The sequence below is a fragment of the Microcaecilia unicolor genome, chromosome 10, assembly GCF_901765095.1.
Source record: "Microcaecilia unicolor chromosome 10, aMicUni1.1, whole genome shotgun sequence".
NCBI lineage: Eukaryota > Metazoa > Chordata > Amphibia > Gymnophiona > Siphonopidae > Microcaecilia > Microcaecilia unicolor.
This window is the reverse complement of record NC_044040.1, coordinates 32,012,530-32,034,476: the sequence shown is the minus strand read 5'-3', so window position 1 is coordinate 32,034,476 and position 21,947 is coordinate 32,012,530. Positions and strand designations below refer to the sequence as shown.

General features: G+C 42.7%; 1 protein-coding gene across 1 annotated transcript in view; it reads right to left on the bottom strand.

The window, feature by feature from the left end:
- The window catches only part of LOC115478627 (V-type proton ATPase subunit S1-like), a 134,963-nt gene that overhangs the window by 59,333 nt on the left and 53,683 nt on the right, over window positions 1–21,947 (bottom strand). The window contains exons 5-6 of the mRNA XM_030216112.1: window positions 14,557–14,597; window positions 4,733–4,818 (exon numbers count right to left, since the gene is read on the bottom strand). Of these exons, the coding sequence (XP_030071972.1) occupies window positions 4,733–4,818; window positions 14,557–14,597 (127 nt within the window). The remainder of the gene's footprint in view (window positions 1–4,732; window positions 4,819–14,556; window positions 14,598–21,947) is intronic.

Genomic DNA, 21,947 nt, shown 5'->3' with positions numbered 1-21,947 from the left:
ACAGAGGACAACTGCACTAGTGACATTTGCTCTTGAGATAGACAGGGAGATGGTATTGAAGTTGTTTTTTAAACATTTAGATTCGATGTTTTTTGGTTCCAAAGTCAGGATATTTCCGGATCTCGCTAAAGATACTCAATATAAACATAAGGCATTTTTGGCATTACGTCAAAGAACTTTAAATCTGGGGGCAACATTTACTTTAAAATTTCCTTGTATCTGTCGTTTTATTTACCTTCAGAATAGTTACCAGTTTATGGACCCAAAACAACTCGAAGATTTTTTGTTAGCTAAAGAGGCTGAGAATGTTAATGTTAAAGTTTAGAATCTCATATGGGCACTGAAAGATAGTTTGAGAATGTACCCGGAATATGTAACGTTCTGAAAAAATATATTTAATTACCTTAATTTGTTACCTTATCTAGGATCTCGTTAAGTATTTCCAACTTTGAGGTCGATGTAACAATGATTATTTCTTTTACTGAGACATTTATTTTTGTCTCAAGTATAGACTGTTTTGTTTAAAAAATTGAATTAGTTTCTTTATATGCTTCTTGGATAAGATGTATAACTCAAATTATAAATAAATAATTTAAAAAAAACAAAAAAAACATCATATTGTAAATGGATAGAAAACCAGTGGATGAGATTTAATTTGAGCAGTGCCGTAGCGAGGGCGGCTGACACCTGGGGCGGGTCGCCACTGCGCACCCCCCCTCGGCACGCACCCTCCCCCTCCGGAGTGCACCCCCCCTCCTGGAGCGCATTCTTACTTGAATTAGGAAGCGAGGGGTGGGCGAGAGGGCCGATCTGCCCCCGAGTGCATGTCGCTGGGAGCTGCGTTGGCTCCGATGGTTCCCTGCTCTCTCTGCCCCGGAACAGGAAGTAACCTGTTTCGGGGCAGAGAGAGCAGGGAACCAGCAGAGCCGACACCCCCCCCCCCCCAGCGGCGTACACCCGGGGCGGACCGCCCCCCCCCCTTCCTACGCCACTGAATTTGAGCAAGAGGAGGGTAATGTGTTTGTTCCATAAAGATGGACAGGCACTTCCCCCAGATTCTATGTAGTGCGACTTAAGTTGCGTCCACAAATCTGGTACTCTGGAGTTGCATGCAAAATTTAATTAGTTAACAAGCCAATCAGCGCTGATAATGGCCAATTAACAAGCAATTATTGACACTAGTAAGTAATGGCAGACGAAGATCTGAATGGTCCATCCAGTCTGCCCAACAGTCACATTCATTATATCAATTCAAGATTTAAATCAACAGTGAACGTGATTTTATATACTTGATCATGGTCTTTCTTTGGTGTTTGTGGGACATAGACCATAGAAGTCTGCCCAGCTCAGTCCTTATGTTCCAGCTACTGGAGTTGCTGTCAAAGCCCACTCCAGACTACCCAATTTATAGGGTTAGGTACAGATATTCTGCACCAGACCAGATAAGATTAGCAGTTAAATCAGGCCACATAAATAGCAGCCAACTTATTCGGTCAGCCAACTGAATATTGGCTTAACTGGGTAAGTGTTTAATGACCAAAAAAATACTGGATATTCAATGCTGGTCGCTGGAAATGGCCTGGCATCGAATATCTGGGTTTAATACCAGTGGCGGCCAGTCAAAGTGCTGCCCACCACCCGCTGAATATCAGGCCCCCTCTGTATATATCCCATGCTTTTTAGAATGCTGTTACGATTTCTGTTTTCACCACTTTCTCTGGAGAGCTTTCTAATCACCTACCACCCTTTCAGTAAAAAAAGCACTTGTTAATATTTTTTCTGAACTAACAATATTTAAATGTCTGTATCATGTTTCTCTCAAACCTTTCCTGTAGAGCAAGCACAGACAGTCGGTAGCCAACTGTTTTGGGGAGGCTAAAGGGGGCGGAGCTTACCTCCTTCTCCATGTAAGCGACGTCACGTCACTGCCACCGAAGTAAAAAAGATAACACACACGTGCGTGGAGGGTGGGAGGGCGGGCTGGGGGTCACAATGCAGAAGTCCACAATTGGGCTGGGGAGGCTTAGCCTCCCCAAGCCTCTTATACAGGGTGCCTATGAGAGCAAAGATTCTCAACCCAGTTCTCAGGACGCACCCAACCAGTCAGGTTTTCAGGGTACCCACAATGAATATGAATTATACTGACACAATATTATATCTGTGTTATTTGGGAATGTTGTTTCCATGCTGTTATGCTATTGGTGAGGGCTGGTGGTTGGGAGGCGGGGATAGTGCTGGGCAGACTTATACGGTCTGTGCCAGAGCCGGTGGTGGGAGGCGGGGCTGGTGGGGCTGGCGGTTGGGAGGCGGGGATAGTGCTGGGCAGACTTATACGGTCTGTGCCCTGAAAAAGACAGGTACAAATCAAGGTAAGGTATACACAAAAAATGGCACATGTGAGTTTATCTTGTTGGGCAGACTGGGTGGACCGTGCAGGTCTTTTTCTGCCATCATCTACTATGTTACTATGTTAATTTTCTGATATTTATCCATATTTATCTCTCTATATAAAAGGCAACCCCAACGTTCTGAAGCCGCCACGGAAGTTGAGGCGCCCGAGATATCCGGTGTGCCCTGGAGTGTCTGCACCGCCCTCGCGTCAAAATGTCATGACGACGAGGGCGGAGCTATAACACTCGGAAGGCCGAAACTCGAGGCGAACGTGAACCCTGAACAACGCAAATGGGACGGAGGGAGGGTCTGCACCGCCCTCGCGTCAAAACGTCATGACGTCGAGGGCGGAGCTATAACACTCGGAGGGCCGAAACTCGAGGCGAACGTGAACCCTGAACAACGCAAATGGGACGGAGGGAGGGTCTGCACCGCCCTCGCGTCAAAATGTCATGACGACGAGGGCGGAGCTATAACACTCGGAAGGCCGAAACTCGAGGCGAACGTGAACCCCGAACAATGCAAATGGGACGGAGGGAGGGTCTTCACCGCCCTCCGTCAAAACGTCATGACGTCGAGGGCGGAGCTATAACACTCGGAGGGCCAAAACGTGAGGCGAACGCCAACCCCCAACAAGGCAAGTAGCTCGGAGGGACGGAGGGAGGGGGCCCCTTGCTAGCGCCCGTTTCATTGCGCTCAGAAACGGGCATTTTTTCCTAGTGTTATATGATTGTTCTGCAGTACTGTTAAATGTGTATATCTTTGATACAGTTTCATGTTAGTCCTTTTATTTGGTTTAGATTTGCCATTTCGAAATTTACCTCAGGGGCCTCTTTTACAAAGCTGCACTAGAGATTCCTATGTGGTAAATGAAAGGAAGCCCATTCAATTCCTACGGGCTTCCTCTCATTTACCACGCAGGAATCACTAGCGTGGCTTTGTAAAAGAAGCCCTTATTGTGTTTATGTTTATACTAGTAAAAAAAGGCCCGTTTCTGACACAAATGAAACGGGCGCTAGCAAGGTTTTCCTCGGAGTGTGTATGTTTGAGAGAGCGTATGTGAGACTGACTGTGTGTGAGAGAGAGAGTGAATGTGCAGGACACTGAGCTCTGGCTGTGCTTCAAGGAACTGACCAATCCTATTTAATAGAATGCACCTCCAACATTCTGAAGCCGAGAAACCTCCTGTGGTTGGTCACTTCTGCTTGTGACGAACCCGGAAGTATGTGATGTCAATTCAGGAGATGGATACAGAGAGCAGGAATGCCTCAGCCATGCAGTCAGCTTCAGAACGTTGGAGGTGCGTTTCATTATATAGGATTTGGTCATTTTACTATTGTTATGCTGTTAACAAAATTGTAAACTTTATGTTAAACTGTACCTGCTGTACACCTCCTTGGGTGAATCTCTTCATAAAGGTGGTTAATAAATCCCAATAAATAAATGATTATGCATGACATAGATTTGCAAACAGTGGAGACAGTGCATGCAAATTTATCATATGTATAATCATTATGGATATCTTGAAAACCAGACAGGATTGGTGTATCCCAGGGACTGAGTTGAGAACTCCTGGTCTAGAATATATATCCTTAGGTTGTTCACTCTCATTTCATATGACCTTTCTTGCAGACTCAATTGCAATCTTGTCTTTCCTTGATTAGGCAAGAAGCAGAATGTTCTGGGGGATTTGGTTCTCTGTGTGAGGACTCTCCATTTCCTGTTGCCAGCTGTCAGATAAATATAACATTGTTTTTTCACCCTGAATTAATCAAAGTATTCCAGAAAGGCTTTACTACAACTACACTACAGTTCAGGAAGCTCTGCATTTTTCTGTTTGTTTTTCTCAATAATTGTTTGGAATTTAAAAACCGATTCTGTTTTCACATGTGAAGCTGAAATCGAGTTTACCTATCTTGTATAGCTGCGCAATGTGAAATGCTGTGAAACAGAATAATACGGTTTGCAAGTTCATGTTACACACAAATCACTGAAAACTGAACACAGAATGCCCTTGGCTTTATTTGCCGTTTCTATTATGCTGTACTAGATAGGAAAAAAATATATTCTTCATAATGAAATATCTCTCTGTCCTTCCGTGCAAAGCCTAGATAGCAAAATTCCTAGTTCTTTAGCTACAGAATACACATTGGAGAATATTATATGGCATGTCCCTAGACGGAAAAAAATGAGTTCAGATGTCTGGCACTGATTTGCAATACTTGGTGACATTACTTAAAATTCCATTAGATGTTGTGAAAATACAATTGAGTTAAATGTAAGTTCTGACTGTCTTGAGCATGTATGTACTACGTCTAAACAATATTGATGATTTACTCACCCTAGAAGGTCGCATTGCAGTATAAATTGCTGAAAATGTAATTCCTCGGTTCAACAAGGTCTTGGTCAATTTACCAATTTGCTTATCTACAAATGAAATATTTACTGAATGTTATCAAGTGAGTTCTGAATATGGCTAAACATTTGTTCTTTGAAACCTATTTTTTGTCCATGGACAAAAAACAACAAGGTAAAAGCACTGCAATCCTGAACAGCAGTGGAATGGACATTATTAGGCTAGCAAGGTGAACAGGATGACCTGCATGGAGGACTAATGGTAAAAACCCAAATTTCAATGAGCATGTAGATGCTGCATCTTTTTTGAGCAAAAGCCTCACTCATTTTGTTAGCTGTGGGGATTGTTTAAAAAAAAAACTTGTTGATCTAGCATGGAAGGGGGGGACCTAAGCAATGGAGTAAGTACTGGTCCTGTACGAAACAAAGCTGAAGATGAAAAATGCATTAAGATCCCTATTTGTTTAGCAGTAGCAATTAACACATGCTAACACTGCTGCAAGACTGATCTTTAGATGCAACCTAGGACAAGGTCACTTCCCTCCTGATAAATCCTCACTGGCTTCCAGTCAGAGCATAGATCTTTCATACAATTTCATGCATTATTTTTATCAATAGAAATCAAACAAAATAAAACATGGAAAAGAAAATAAGATGATACCTTTTTTATTGGACATAACTTAATACATTTCTTGATTAGCTTTTGAAGGTTGCCCTTCTTCCTCAGATCGGAAATAAGCAAATGTGCTAGCTGACAGTGTATATAAGTGAAAACATTCAAGCATTACTATGACAGTCTGACAGGGTGGGAGGAGGGGGGTGGGTAGGAAGTATGCATGGGGACATCAAAGCATATCATTGATATTCTAACAGGATGGGTGTGGATAGGTGAGGGGTGGGGTGATCAACAGAGACATACAGCTTTATGGTTTATAATGGGCTAGGAACCCCAGATCCTTGTTAAGTCCTTTCTGACTTCAATCATTCTGACTTCAAAGGTCTTACGTTCTTGTATGGTTTTAAAGTTACCTTTCAGGATTCTCACTGTGAAGTCACTGGTACAGTGTCCTGGTCCTGTAAAATGTTGACCAACAGGCGTGGGAACCCTGCTGGCACCAGTATTGTTCATATGATGTCTATGTAAATTGAATCTTGTCTTAAGCATCTGGCCTGTTTCTCCAATATAACATCCTTCCTTACATTTTTTACACTGAATGATATATACCACATTGGAAGATGAACAAGTGAAAGATCCCTTTATGTTGAATATCTTTCCTTTGTGGATTATGCATTATTTTCAAAGCTCTATAGCCAATCTTCTGAACATGTGATTGCCTAACTGAATAAACCAATCTAAGCTTGCTCCTTTCATTCTCAAAACAGGAACTTACTTAGTTTTCCATCTGCTAAAGGGAGTTTCTTATTACAGACACCTGCATAGTTTGTTTCTTTTCCAATCTGCAGTGGGTGAGCCTGAGCTCAAAGTGGGTGGGCCTAGGCCCACACAGGCCCACCTGTGGCTACGCCCCTGGTCTGCACATCTTTGGAATAGCCTTCCCTTGGCCATTAGGCAGGAAGGATCATATAACTCATTCTGTAAGCTGTTAAAAACCTTTCTTTTTCGTAAATTTTTATAACCATATATATTCACCGGGCCCGATATTCAGCGCTATTTAACTGGCCAGGAATGGCTCCTGGCCAGTTAGTGTTTAACTGGCTAAGCGCTAATATTCAGCGTGAGATAGCCGGTTATCTCTGCAGAATATTAGCACAGCATATAGGGCTAGATTCTATATATCACACCTAAAAAAATCGGCACTGAAAAAAATAAGCCTAGGCATATTCTATACACCGCAACTAAATTTAGGTGTGGTTTATAGAATATGGAAATGGGACTTGAAATACTGCCTTTCTGGGGTTTTTGCAACTACATTCAAAGTGGTTTACATATATTCAGGTACTTATTTTGTACTGGGGGAAATGGAGGGTTAAGTGACTTGCCCAGAGTCACAAGGAGCTGCAGTGGGAATTGAACTCAGTTCACCAGGAACAAAGTCCACTGCACTAACCACTAGGCTACTCCTCCACCCAAATCTAGGCATAATATATGGAACACATCCAACACCCATTTTCTGCTACTATATTTAATCGTGGCCATCTATGCCAATGAAAATCTGGTGTACATATCGACGCATAACTAAGTGAGCAATGGGCATATTCTATAACAGTGCGCATAAATTCTAGCAAAATCCTCTTTTCAGATCCACATCTTAGAATTTACGTGCATTGCTTTATTGAATATGTGTAGACATTTGTGCACATAAATTATAATTAATGCCAATTAGTGTCAATAATTGTTTGCTAAGTTCAATTATCAGCACTGATTGGCTTGTTAAGCTAATTAAGTTGTGCACACAAATCCAGGATATGCCCAGATATGCACATGCAACTCAAGTTGTACTATATACAATCCAGGGGATAGCGGCTAACCAGCTATATTGCACAATATAGCCAGCTATCTGTGAATAGTCAAGCACTGTACAGCTAAGTTTAGTGGGCAAATCAGACCGCCTAAATAGCAGTCTTATCTTTGCCCGCTATTAACTTAACTGGCTAGTGCTGAATATTCACATAGCCGGTTAAGTTATAGCCAGCCAAAAGACCCCACATATTCAATGCTGGTCACCGTAAATGGAACAGAATTGAATATCCAGGGTAAACGCTGGCAGCGGTAACTAACCGCACTGCTTGCTGCCGGCTGAATATCGCATTTTCCCAGTGTCGTAATTGGCTTCTTTTGGTTGTATACTTCTCAGGACCTTCGGGAAATGAGTGGTTTATAAAAGCCTAAATTAGATTAAATTAGATTAGTCAAGCAGCGCCTTAATAGCTAGTTTTCAAACTACCCACAGAAGGGGGCATTCGCCTGGGGATTCTATATAGTGCACCTAGAGATCCACACCAAAATCCAAGCAGATTCTATAACAATACACATAACTTAACAGGCTTAACAAACTAATGAGCACTGATAACAGCTCTAAACAAGCAATTAGAATTTAGGCACACAACTCACTAAGTGAATTCTGCACAAAACATCTAATGCGCACAGGGAAAAAGGATGGTTATGGTTTCAGCGCTGATTTTTTTTAGGTGCCATATATAGAACCTTCCCCTAAGTGGGTGAGATAAACAATGTTATTCATCTATATGTTTTCTGTAGACAGCGGGATTGATAATGCACACAAGTGAGTGATGTCATTCAATGGTGCCACAATGGAATTGCTCTCCCAGAGCTCATAACTTACTATAAGGTTTTAGGCATTTATGGCCCTTCATATGCATAGCAATCTCCTCAATTAATTCCCAAGCTCAAACATTCAGGCAGCTCTTCAGGAGGTGGGACGGTTATGAGCCTTATCAGTCCTGAAATCTATGCAACATTGCTTTTAGTGTCATGACTGAGTCAGATACTCAAGTAGGTGACTCCCAAGTTTAGTACTGCTCACTTTTGTATTGTCCTAGTCTTTGGAGCAGTTCACGATAGTCACAATTGAAGAGTTGCTAACTCGCCGTGATAGACTAGCTAGTACCGCTTGTCCAGTGATGGGCAACCTTTTGAGCTTGGTGTGTCAAAATTCGCCAAAAAACCGAGCATAACTCGGGTGGTGTGTCACTTTGAGAAAAATCACTGCTACTAGGACCGCCCCCGGGCCCCCCCCTACCCGAGATTGCTGCCCACCCGAGGCCACTGGGCCCCCCCTCCACCCGCTACCGGGCCCAGAACTAACCTTAAAGCCTCCTTTCACGTCGCAGCAAGCAGCAGCAGGGCAGACCTCTCCTCCTTCCTTCTGTGCTCCGCCCTCGCGGATGTTACGTCAGGTGAGGGCGGGACACGGAAGGAAGGAGTGGCCTGCCCTGCTGCTGCTTGCTGCGACGTGAAAGGAGGCTTTAAGGTTAGTTTCCGGGAGCGAGGAGGGAGGGAGGACCACACTGTGGCGGCGCCGCGTGTCATCGAAAATGGCTACGTGTGTCAGTGCTGACACGTGTGTCATAGGTTCGCCATCAGGGCGCTTGTCCAAAGCAGTATCCTATGCGGAAATTTGAACCAAACAATAATGTGCGGTGATCGTATGAAGAAAGGGCCATATAGCTGCTTTGCAGATGGTATTCAGTAAGGCAGACTTTAAGAAGGTCATTGCCATTGCAGTAGCTCTAATGGGATGCACCAACTCTGGAGCTCAACGGAGCATCCACTTGTTCACTGCAAAATTGTATACATGAAGCAAGCCAGTTTGCTGAAGTCCTTTATGACTTTGGTGACATAGTCCTTGTTTCTCTTTTTGAGAATGATGAAAGAGAGAGAGAGAGAAAAAAAATGATGAAAACAATGTTGCAAAACAGAAAAATGTATGTTTGGATGAGAGAGCTTTTTTTTGCATCTGTTCGGCTAAGCAGAAAAAAACAGTACTGTGGTGTTGAAGATCCTACCTCCTCTCCCTTCCTTCCTCTTGAGTAACACCAACCATTCCCCAAGGCCTCTTTCCTGGCCACCCCTCCACCCCCTACCTCCAAATCCCAACCCTGACCTTATTGAGGCCCCTTGATTTAGAGGAAGCAGAAGCGATGCTCACTCATTGTGTTCTGATGGCCCTGGGTTCCAAAATGGCCACTGTGACCCCTAGCAGTGATCTTGCAGCCTGACCTCTAGGGGTAATACAGTGGCCGTTTTGGAACCCAGGGCCTTCAGAGCAAGCGAGCATCGCTCCTGAAACACCAAGATTCCCCAGAAATGCATTTTTATACTTGTAACAGTGATCTATCATAGCTTCGAGAACTTGCAAAAATATTAAAACTTTCATATTTATTGATCTGAGTCTTGGGAGGTCACGGGCTACTAAGATTCCAATTTTCTCCAGAGCCATTAAACCTACTAGAAGTTTATTTCCTGACCATAAAAGTCAGTACACGTGCTGTAGGACCCGTTACTGGAATTGTGAATATTAAAATCGAGGTCTGCAAAGTGAAAACTGCAAAACTGATGGGAACAAAAGGACAGAATAGGAATTGACAGGTACATATTGAGTTATGGCATATTGAAATAATTTCCTTTGCACATGATTTTTTTGTCACTTTATTTTTGCTTCTTGTTACACAGAATAGTCCAGTTAATAGTGAAACTGGATCATCCAGCTGCTAATACCGGAAGGAAGACCCATTCAACTATCAGAAGCCTTTCAGCAGTATACACATGCATGATTTATTATTTCAAATGTCAAAGGTTCAGATCACAGAGCGATCATACTAATGACTTCACGCATAGTATCAGTTCATTCTCAAGCCTGCCTCCTGCCAATCAATGTCAAGCACTAAAGACATTTTACAAATGAATAAAAGAGCTGTAGAGTAGTCACATCACTAGTGTCACTGGAAAAGCGTAAATTAAAAAATTCAAATAGTTTTCAAAGTCTGTTGTAAAGTATTGATGTATTATTCTGTTGCTGTTGTTGCATTTTTGCATTTTTTCCATTGTTCAGCACTTTGCCTGTTTGCGTTGGTCAGGGCCAAATTAACCTTTAGGTAGACTAGGCGGTCACTTAGAGTGCCCCCTTCCAAGAACCAGCAAAGAGTAACTGCAATCAAGTAAAAACAATACATTCTGAGAACCCCCACCAACTCAAAAAAAGCTATCAGCACATAATTTTAACTGCAGAAAGGGTGGGTAACTTTCAAACAACCTTCACTGGAAGTCATTTTGTAAGGGGCCTTTTTACTAAGCTGCAGGAAAAAGGGCCCTGAACTAGCGGAGAGGGCTGTTTTACCTCAGTGGGTAAAAAGGCTACAAAAATACATGGTCATGCAGTAAGATTCACCTGCTAAATAACTAAACCATTTTGGAATTGGACTCAACTTTTTGTCTCCTTTGATCCTAGACCTGGTAGGCCATTTGCATAAAGGACTTCAGCAAACTGTCTTGCTTCATGTATAAAATTTTGCAGTGAACAAGTGGATGCTCCGTTGAGCTCCAGACTTGGCGCATCACATTCGAGCTACTGCAATGGTAATGTCCTTCTTAAAGTCTGCCTTACTGAATACCATCTGAAGATATTTTATTTCTTGGGATTTATTAACCGCCTTTATGAAGAGATTCACCCAAGGCGGTGTACAATTTTATTAACAGCATAACAATAGCAAAATAACCAAGAATAAACATAAATACAGTAAATGAGGCAAATGTGAAAACAGTAAATTGAAACTTAATAATAGAACTACCATGAAACTGTATCAAAAATATACACATTTGACGGCACTGGAATTCAAATACCAGAGATATAATACAATGTTAGCATAATAATAATAGTATGTTAAAAGGTGAAAGAATTCAAGCCAAAACTTTTTAAGGTTGTTCACCCATGTGCTGTAACATACCAGTTATTTTTCTGAGCTGACGCCAAGGTAGAGTAGAGCTTCCTAGACTCTATAAAAGCCAGTTGCTTACATATGCAAAATAAGTCATGCTTTGGCAAGAGACCCACAAGAAGGAAAGCAGCTACTGTTTAAGCTTGCTGGTGGGTACACACATCTGCCACCTGCCTTACCTCTGACTGACAGATTTATTTCTGTTCTGTCTTAGGGTTCTTTTAGCAGAATATTTTGGATGGTACAGCATTTTTTAAATTCTAAGCAGGCTGTAATTACACCATGCAAGAAACAATGTCAGGAATCTATAGTATTATTTCTTGTAGAACTTTAAACAAAAGGAATTTTTGACAATAACTTCATTATTTAAAAAGACACTTCTACTTTGTTGTCTTAAAACTGGAAATCCCTCTTCATGTAGCGCTGGATATGATGCGTGCTGGGGGTGGGAAATACCGATGGGCTGCTGCGGTAACCTGGTGGAACTTCGTGTATAGCGAGCGGGAAGCCCACATTGGGTTTACTGCCGCTTTGCAAAAGGAGCCCTAAGAGCGCAGAAATGTAGATTCACTAACTGGTTAGCACAGAAACAGCTAGAGGGGCATTTTTGAAAGAAACGTCCAAGTTGTGAATTGGACGTCTTTGCAAAACGTCGAAATCCAGGGGCGGGGAAAACCGTATTTTAGAAAAAAAATGGACGTCCATCTTTCGTTTTAAAATATCGTCAGAGACGTCCAAATCTTTAAATTTGGGCGTCCCTAGATTTGGACGTCCTTGGGATTTGGACGTTTCTGACTTTTGGCGATTTTCAAACCCAAAGACGTCCATGTCAAAAATGTCCAAATGCAAGCCATTTGGGCGTGGGAGGAGTCAGCATTTGTAGTGCCCTGGTCCCCCCCTGACATGCCAGGACACCAACTGGGCACCCTAGGGGACACTGCAGTGGACTTCATAAAATGTTCCTAGGAACATATCTCCCTTACCTTGTGTGCTGAGCCCCCCAAAACCCACTACCCACAACTGAACACCACTACCATAGCCCTTACTGGTGAAGAAGGGCACCTATATATGGGTACAGTGGGTTTCTAGTGGGTTTTGGAGAGCTTGCTGTTTCCTCCACAAACGTAACAGGTAGGGGGGTATGGGCCTGGTCCCGCCTGTCTGAAGTGCACCGCAGTACCCACTAAAACTGCTTCTGGGACCTTCATGCACTGTCATGGACCTGAGTATGACATATGAGGCTGGCACAACATATTTTTAAAGATATTTTTTGAGGGTAGGAGGGGGTTAGTGACCACTGGGGGAGTAACGGGAGGTCATCCCTGATTCCCTCTGGTGGTTATCTGGTCATTTCGGGCACCTTTTTGTGCCTTATTCGTAAAAAAAGCACATCCGGGTGAAAACATCCAAGTGTTCATCAGGGACGTCCTCGCTTTTTTCGATTATGGGTCAAAGATGTCCCGCCTTCGCTACGCATCCGTCCTTGCGATGGACTGCAGCTGGAGACGTCCAAAATCGGGTTTCCATTATACCAATTTGGACGTCTCTGGGAGATGGACACCCATCTTCCGATTTATGTCGAAAGATGGACGTCCTTCTCTTTCAAAAATGAGCCTGCTACTCTCCACCCCAGACACTCCCCCCTCTGTCAAAAAATAAAAAATGTGGATAGCATGTACACATTTGGACTTTACCAAGGGATGCCTGAGCACACTCTGTGGTAATCCCTTTTAGGCTGTGGTAAACATGCACTAGTGCTTACCACAGCTTAGCTAAAGGACCCCTATTGGGATGGGATATTCTTAGGTCATAGTAGCATAGTAACATAGTAGATGACTGCAGAAAAAGACCTGCACGGTCCACCCAGTCTGCCCAACAAGATAAACTCACATGTGCCATTTTTTGTGTATACCTTACCTTGATTTGTACCTGTCCTCTTCAGGGCACAGAACGTATAAGTGTGCCCAGCACTATCCCCGCCTCCCAACCACCAGCCCCGCCTCCCACCACCAGCTCTGGCACAGACCGTATAAGTCTGCCCAGCACTATCCCCGCCTCCTAACCACCAGCCCCGCCTCCCACCACTGGCTCTGCCACCCAATCTCAGCTAAGCTCCTGAGGATCCATTCCTTCTGAACAGGATTCCTTTATGTTTATCCCACGCATGTTTGAATTCCGTTACAATTTTCATTTCCACCACCTCCTGTGGGAGGGCATTCCAAGCATCCACTACTCTCTCTGTGGAAAAAATACTTCCTGACATTTTTCTTGAGTCTGCCCCCCTTCAATCTCATTTCGTGTCCTCTAGTTCTACCGCCTTCCCCTTTCCGGAAAAGGTTCGTTTGCGGATTAATACCTTTCAAATATTTGAACGTCTGTATCATATCAATTGTTTTCTGTTTGCGTTGTTTAGATCTGCTCATGCATTTTATTAATTTCTTTTTTTGTGTGTGTGTCATAACATTTTTTTAAAACAAGCAATCATCAAGCTACACTGATAATAACAGAAGAAAATCCGTAGAACTATCAGTACAGACTTCATGCACTAGGCTGCTACGTGCCACAGTTCCTGGAGCACATCTGTTCCATATCTCTCTGTACGTCTTAACTTCTAATCTGGCACACTAAGAATCTGCTCCATTTTTATTGTTCATATTTCATTTATCCATGTTTAAATTTATGCGCATTTGCATGTTTGTTTTGCAAGTTAGGACACCCTACAAAAACCATTATCACAATAAGTAGGAAATGGAAGGTAAGAGCAGATAGCAGATAACAGTAGGAAACAAATAAGCCCAGACAGAAGATTGGAAAATAGAAGAATAATTGAGTGACAAACTGGAGATAGATATATACATTGTTTGGGGGTTTTCCCCCCCTTTTCTTATGCTTCTGGCAGTGATGCAAAATGATGGGCTGTTATTAAGGTATATTACAAAGGAAACGCATGCGTCCTCATTAAAGCACTCAAATACTTTCTGAAACCACGCTAAATTATTTAGCATTCGACTAAACTGCGGAGACAACTGTAACTATAGTTACCAAGAATGCCACTGACCTTTGCTTTCCAGAAAGGTCTGGCAGCAATCTGCTACAATTTATTCAAAGATGTTGTCATGTTGAGGCTACTCGGGGGCCACAGGGCTTTGGAAAAGATTCAAATGCACCTGCATTAAAAATTAAAGCGTGCCATCTCTATTTATATCTTGGCTGCTGTTTTAGCAAATTTTCAGCCCTTTCTGATGAAACGCTTGATGGTTGAACTTTTATTTCTTTTTATGATCTTTTTTTTTTTTTTTTTTCATATTTGCAGTTGCACAAAGAGCAGGATAAATAGAAAGCATATTGAATAAAAAAGGCAAAATGAAACGCGTTCTCACTCGGACTGCTTACCGATTTCAACAAAGGCCTTTACAGCAGAGAAGTCATTTGTTCTGTAAAGAGAAAAGAAAAATATAATTTCTAAAGCTATAATGGCTGATTTGTGTACTCAGAAACATGGCCTGCATACTTCAGTGAGCAAAGAATGAAAGCTGGGATATGTGTCAATGGCGGGGTTTTATGGGAAACAGAAGGCAAAAGTAATTGCCACTTATTACGGTGGTTTGAAGGACCTGGACTGGTTTCTGATATCTATCAATGAAGTATTTCTTTCTATAACAAGAGGGCACCTTTGGTTTTAAAAACAAAAGATTTTTAAAAAAATTAGAAGGACGGCAAGCTCAGGCAAAGCTGTTTTCAGTGGCAGATTGTCACTCTCCCCACCCCTCCCCTCTCGCTGGTTGCCCTTAGCCATGAAGAAACAGGTCACCACTACTACTACTACTACTGTTTAGCATTTCTATAGCGCTACAAGGCGTACGCAGCGCTGCACAAACATAGAAGAAAGACAGTCCCTGCTCAAAGAGCTTACAATCTAATAGACAAAAAATAAATAAAGTAAGCAAATCAAATCAATTAATGTGAACGGGAAGGAAGAGAGGGGGGTAGGTGGAGGCTCAGTCCACCAATAAGAGCCAACCTCATCAGTGATGTCACAATGGCTTGATTGCCTGATACTTGGCTCACTTCTGACATTGTGATGTCATAAGGGAAAGGGGGAAAGGGAAATGGGACTTGATATACCGTCTTTCTGAGGTTTTTGCAACTACATTCAAAGCGGTTTACATATATTCAGGTACTTATTTTGTACCAGGGGCAATGGAGGGTTAAGTGACTTATCCAGAGTCACAAGGAGCTGCACTGCACTAACCAATAGGCTACTCCTCTACTACTACTACTATTTAGCATTTCTATAGCGCTACAAGGCGTACGCAGCGCTGCACAAACATAGAAGAAAGACAGTCCCTGCTCAAAGAGCTTACAATCTAATAGACAAAAAATAAATAAAGTAAGCAAATCAAATCAATTAATGTGAACGGGAAGGAGGAGAGGAGGGTAGGTGGAGGCGAGTGGTTACGAGTCAAAAGCAATGTTAAAGAGGTGGGCTTTCAGTCTAGATTTAAAGGTGGCCAAGGATGGGGCAAGATGTAGGGGCTCAGGAAGTTTATTCCAGGTGTAGGGTGCAGCGAGACAGAAGGCGCGAAGTCTGGAGTTGGCAGTAGTGGAGAAGGGAACAGATAAGAAGGACGTCAGACTCAGAAACAGAAGCCTGCGCGGCTGCAAGGGCAGGCTTCTACATGGAATGTTGCTGGTGGAATAGCAACATTAACATTCCATGTAGAATCTCAAATAGTAGCAACAGAATCTCCAATAGTAGCAACATTCCATCTAGAATCTCCAATAGTAGCAACATTCCATGTTGTTACTACTACTACTACTACTATTTAGCATTTCTATAGCGCTACAAGGCATACGCAGCGCTGCACAAACATAGAAGAAAGACAGTCCCTTCTCAAAGAGCTTACAATCTAATAGACAAAAAAAATAAATAAAGTAAGCAAATCAAATCAATTAATGTGAACGGGAAGGAAGAGAGGAGGGTAGGTGGAGGCGAGTGGTTACAAGTGGTTACGAGTCAAAAGCAATGTTAAAGAGGTGGGCTTTCAGTCTAGATTTAAAGGTGGCCAAGGATGGGGCAAGACGTAGGGGCTCAGGAAATTTATTCCAGGCGTAGGGTGCAGCGAGACAGAAGGCGCGAAGTCTGGAGTTGGCAGTAGTGGAGAATGGAACAGATAAGAAGGATTTATCCATGGAGCGGAGTGCACGGGAAGGGGTGTAGGGAAGGATGAGTGTGGAGATACTGGGGAGCAGCAGAGTGAGGACATTTATAGGTTAGTAGAAGAAGTTTGAACAGGATGCGAAAACGGATAGGGAGCCAGTGAAGCGACTTGAGGAGAGGGGTAGTATGAGTAAAGCGACCCTGGCGGAAGATGAGACGGGCAGCAGAGTTTTGAACCGACTGGAGAGGGGAGAGGTGACTAAGTGGGAGGCCAGCAAAAAGCAGATTGCAGTAGTCTAAACAAGAGGTGACAAGGGTGTGGATGAGGGTTTTGGTAGAGTGCTCGGAAAGAAAGGGGCGGATTTTACGGATGTTGTAAAGAAAGAAACGACAGGTCTTGGCAATCTGCTGGATATGAGCAGAGAAGGAGAGAGAAGAGTCAAAGATGACCCCAAGGTTTCGAGCTGAGGAGACAGGGAGAATGAGAGAGCCATCAACAGAAATAGAAAACGGGGGGGAGCGGGGAGGTGGGTTTGGGGGGGGAAATGAGAAGCTCTGCTGCACAGGACAGGAGGGACTGCTAGAGCATATCTCCCTCAACACTGGAGAGGTGGCCATCTCATAGTAACTTGCCTGATGACTTTTTTAAAAAACAAAAGACTTCCCAGTTGATAATCAGCCTGTGGTGGTCAGCGTTTAAAATACAACAAGCACTGACCGCTATGCAGGGCTGCTGAGAGACAAAGCCAGGTCTGGGGCAAACAGCTCCCCACGTGTGCCCCCGGGGTCCCCCCGGGCCTGCGGGCCCCACCCAGGCCTGCTCACTTGCTTGTCTCCTCCTGCTGCACTCTATTGAACAGGTCTTTCTTCCTGCACATCCAAACAGGAAGTACTTCACAGAAGAAGCGGGACGAGACAGGAAGAAGAACCTGTGGCCGGCAGAGCAGACAGCAGAGTTAACGAGATAAAGTGTTAACCCGGTACTGCTGTGGCACACAGGAGCAGGAGAGACCATCTGAGCCAAGCCAGCACCAGGTGGGCCCCCCTTGGAGGCCAGACCCTGAGGAATTTTGCCCCCCTTGCTCCTCCCTCTCAGCGGCCCTGCTGCCACAGGCAGATTGAGCCCCAGATATTCAATTTGTAGGCTTTATTCACTACTTCAGCTCCCAGGTTTTATATATATATATATATATATATATATATATATATATATATATATATATATATATATATATATATATATATATATATATATTGTATAATTATACTACAGCAAGAGACCCTCACTGGATCCACCGGAAGGGTGGAAGGCCAGATTTTAGGACTCAGGCTGTAAAAATACCAGCTAGGTTTAAAAATCTATGACTGGCTGCGCAAGGACTTGCTTTTCCTGTAAGTTAATATGTGTCCCCGCTTGGGATCCATCCACTGGAATAGTGGTGGGTCAATTTACATACCTTAAAAAGCTAAAACAACTGAAAAAGTACTGACTAGGCCAAACAACAAGAAAGTGATTTAATATTTGAGAATCTGCAAAAAGCAGGTCTGAACAATGAGTCCTGACACAAACTGGTACAACTGTCACTTTAAATCAGATGAACAAAATGGAGTTTATTAGTTTTGTATAGAAGGCTACAGAGGTTATACAGAGTTCTTAAGATGGTGTGAAAAGTATTGCGACACAGACAGATGTGGAACTGTTATCTCAACGCTTCCCAAAACATGCTGATAAGACTGTGTGGGAAAGTATCATCTCAGAAATTGAGAGCTAGGTATCTCACCATAGACTTCTATGGAGAGGTTTGTGTATAAAAGAGGGGACAAATTGCCATAGCTTTGGAATTTTCCCCAACGCTTCTGTCAGACGGCAGGGCTCTGTCCGGTTGTATCCAGAATCTGTCTGTATTCGTACCAACTTGAAGACTTGTCTTTGGGTAAGAAATAAAATGTATCTATCTATTTAAACCTATCTCTGTCTTTATTCTATCTTCTCTTTACCTTACATTTAGCTTACAAGGCACATCACATACACTCAGTCTCTGGGGAAACTTAGACAGATTTTTATTAGGCATTATCTGGGAACATAAATGGCCCAGAGTATACCTAGATCCAGGAAGACAGAAAGCAGTAGTTATGGGAATTAGAATTCGATTACAGCCCCTAATGCAAACCCAGAGTAGACCTCCTGAGATTGGGTGACAATGGAGGTTGGAGAAACCATACAGAACCTGTTATGTGAAATAGGTATCTTTAGTCCCCCGTGTGATCTGGAGTCAGAAAGAGGTCCAAGAGGGGGAAATTAAAACAGTGGTGACCAGCCGTACGCTGACCGTTCACTCTATCCTCCTTTCTCTTCTTTTGAACGCAAGAGGGGATACTTATATTGTGCGTTCAAATGTTCTATGTTATCTTTCTATCACTTTTTTCTCTTTTTCTTTCATCTTTCCTTCCCCACTCTCCCTGCTGTTATTCCTTCATTTTTCCCCTATCACGGACACTGCCCACTTCAGGGGTATGGGGCACCAATGTTCTGTCTGTCCTCACCCCTACTTTAAATACTCTTTTATTCTTCTGTCTTTTTACTTTCTTCCCTGAATGTCTTCATGCTTTGCACTGACCTAACACACCTGCTTCTCTGCCCTTGTCTATGCTGATCTCTATTTGTGGTCAAACCTTCGTTTCTGTCTTTCTATATTCTGTTCTGTTTTTTCTCACCTTTTTTTCTTTCTCCTATTCTGTCCATCCCTTTGATTTGAAAGATGTGCGCAAGACTGTGCTTGTTGTGTGCATGGTGCATAACACCGAATCCAGGCGACTGCGATTTGGGGTTTGCTGTAAGTTTATTTCAATGTTCAAAATCTTTGGATTGGTCTTTATGCTAGCATACTCGCTTAACAATCCTCAGAGATTGCGCATTTTCTGTTTCCCATCCCATCTTGTGTTCTGTCTTAATCCCCCCCTTTTTCAAATCCCTGTTCCCTTGTTCTCACTATGTATTCTGTTCTTCCTCCTTCTGTCGACCTTACTTTTCTTCCCCTATCCCTCTTCCTGTTCTCCTTCATCCTAACTTCCTCTGCCTACCTCTTCCTATTAATCCCCTGGGTCTAATCCTGCTCCGTTCTTCTCTGTATACTCCCGGATCGGGGGAATTTTCTTTACCCTAGGAGAACAGCACGTTTTCAGATGGCTCCCTTCTAAAATCCTTCTGGCTTCTCTGTTCCTATACCTGACAGCCCCCACCTTTCTACATCTGCTATTGCCTTTACTCTGTGTGTGCGGCACATACTTTTGCTTGTGCTGACACAGTTATCCTCGAGATTTTTTTTTTTATTATTGCCTCGGGACTGTCCCTCCTACTTCCTACAACTCTCTTCTCTTTTCAGCTGCAAACACTAATTACGGGGCTCCGCTTTGTAGCTGCTTACCGCCGTTCAACTGCTGTTTTCCCCTTATCTCTAAACTTCTCTGTCTCCCATGACTTTGAACAAATGCAAGCCGTATCCAAATCTTTGTGCACTACACTTCCCATAAGACCCTATTCCGTTCTTTTAGTTTTCTGAACTATGCTTTCCCTCTAACAGCCCACGGCCCCCCTTCTTCCTGTACTTTTCTCGGCTCTTTTTCATAGTGCAGCATTAGAACCTTTGATTTCCGTTTCTCCTCATGGATATGTAGTCTCTATCTCATGCTCCTGTGTTATCTTTTCCGCTGTTACATACATTTCCTGATTCTGTATCTCTTATCTCCCCTTTTTTGTGGTCTGCGGGTCCGCTCTTTTTCCTTTTACATCTTTGTGTGTGTCTTTGCACTCCGTCTGACTTGAGTGCACTATACTGTACTGTCTCTGTTTTTCTTAGTTCTTATCTCTGTATGCCGTTGTCTAAATCTGGCTTGGCTTTTTCACTTTGAAGCGCATTTCCTGCCCGTTATTATTTACTGCGTAGTTCACCTAATTGTCCTTTTTTACTGCTGCTCAGCCATTTCTTTTTCCCTTAAGTCCAATCTGATTTCCCTCCTCCACAACATTTTGTTCTTCTCCCACTTTTTCTGCCATATCAATCCTCCCTACCCTCTTCTCTGATGCTTTGCCGACTCCTAAAATTTATAAGCATGTGGCCCGCACGATACCAATTGGGGTAACTTAACACCTTACATACACCTTTTTGGCTTCTGGTGCAAACTAGAAATCATTTTTTTTGATTCCCTATAAAACTATTCTTTTTCCTTCTCAGTCCCATGTGGTGTGCGTTTTAATTTTCTTTCTAATTTTCTTTCTGGAACAAAACTTACTACATTACTAGTAATTGTCATATTTCATATATACTCCCTCTTGGGCTTCGAATCTGCCTTTATAAATCCATTTAAATTTGCCCGAAGAGCTGAAATTCTAAACCCTTTTTTCCCTCACATATCCTTATCCAGGCTTCCGAAACTGCCATTTCTTTCTGTAACTTTTAAAAAGTTTTCCCTAACAAGCGCTGTAGTTCATTACCTCAAGGACATGAGAATCTGGGAAGCTTGCCCACTTTAGCTGCCTTATCAGTCCAGCACTGCTTTGGCAGACGAGGCTCTGCAGATCACTTTTAAAGCTCAGAAAGTGACTTTTTTTTTTCCCTCCCTGTTCCGTTCGTTTTTTTCCCTGTTCTATGCTGAAGTGGTACAAATTAAATAGTCATTTACACAGGTATTCTTTTTAACCTCTCACTGTCTATCCTCTGTCAACTGCATTGCTCCTAAATCCATTTAACTAACTCCCTCTCATATCTTTTTCATGCTGCCAAGTTCGTTATACGTGCACCTCTGAGCATGTAAGAATGTACGGATGTATTCTTTTTCCTTCACTTTTAAGATTACGGCACTGCATCCTAGTCTTACTCTGCATTCTCCCTTTATTAGGACGTTGTCTCCCACTCCCCAAAAATTTATGCTCATACTGCTTTGACTTTTGTGCGTTGCCCTCTCTTTCAGCTCACCACCCTTAAACAATAGATACTCTAATGCTTTCTCACTCTGTCTCTGAGTCATGATTTTAAACCCGAGATAGGTTTCTTTATTTTTACGCTGCTAGTGACAGCCTGATAGACTTCATTGTGCTACACCATGTGCTTACAAAGTGTTAAAAAGATATCTTTCCTTCAAACATACATTACTTGACTTTCCCCTTTAAAAACCAGCTTTCTCCTTCTTTGTCCTAGTGTGGCTTTCTGTAATTATGTTACAATGCTTCTTTAATCTGTTTTTGGTATTATGCTGATAAATCATTTACGTGGCCCCCCATGATTTATGCTTCATGATCCTGGTTTTTGCACTTTAAATGGTATTACTCAATTCCTACAGATGTTACTTTCTTTTGCCCTGTACAGATATATGTCTTAATGTTCCACTATAATGTCACATTTACCTTAGTATGATTAGTACACATGTATTTCTTGCTGAATGCTTAACTGGTAGTATTTTAGGAAGACTGTTGCATAGTTTGGTTATATTGTTGAGAAGCAACTGTTTTTGTTACATCTAAATGCTATTATATTGTGCCTGTGTTCTATAACACAGGGGTCTAGCGTGATTTCCAGAGCATGCTAGCTACAGACTCTTTCTTGTACAAATATTTGTGCTCAAATTT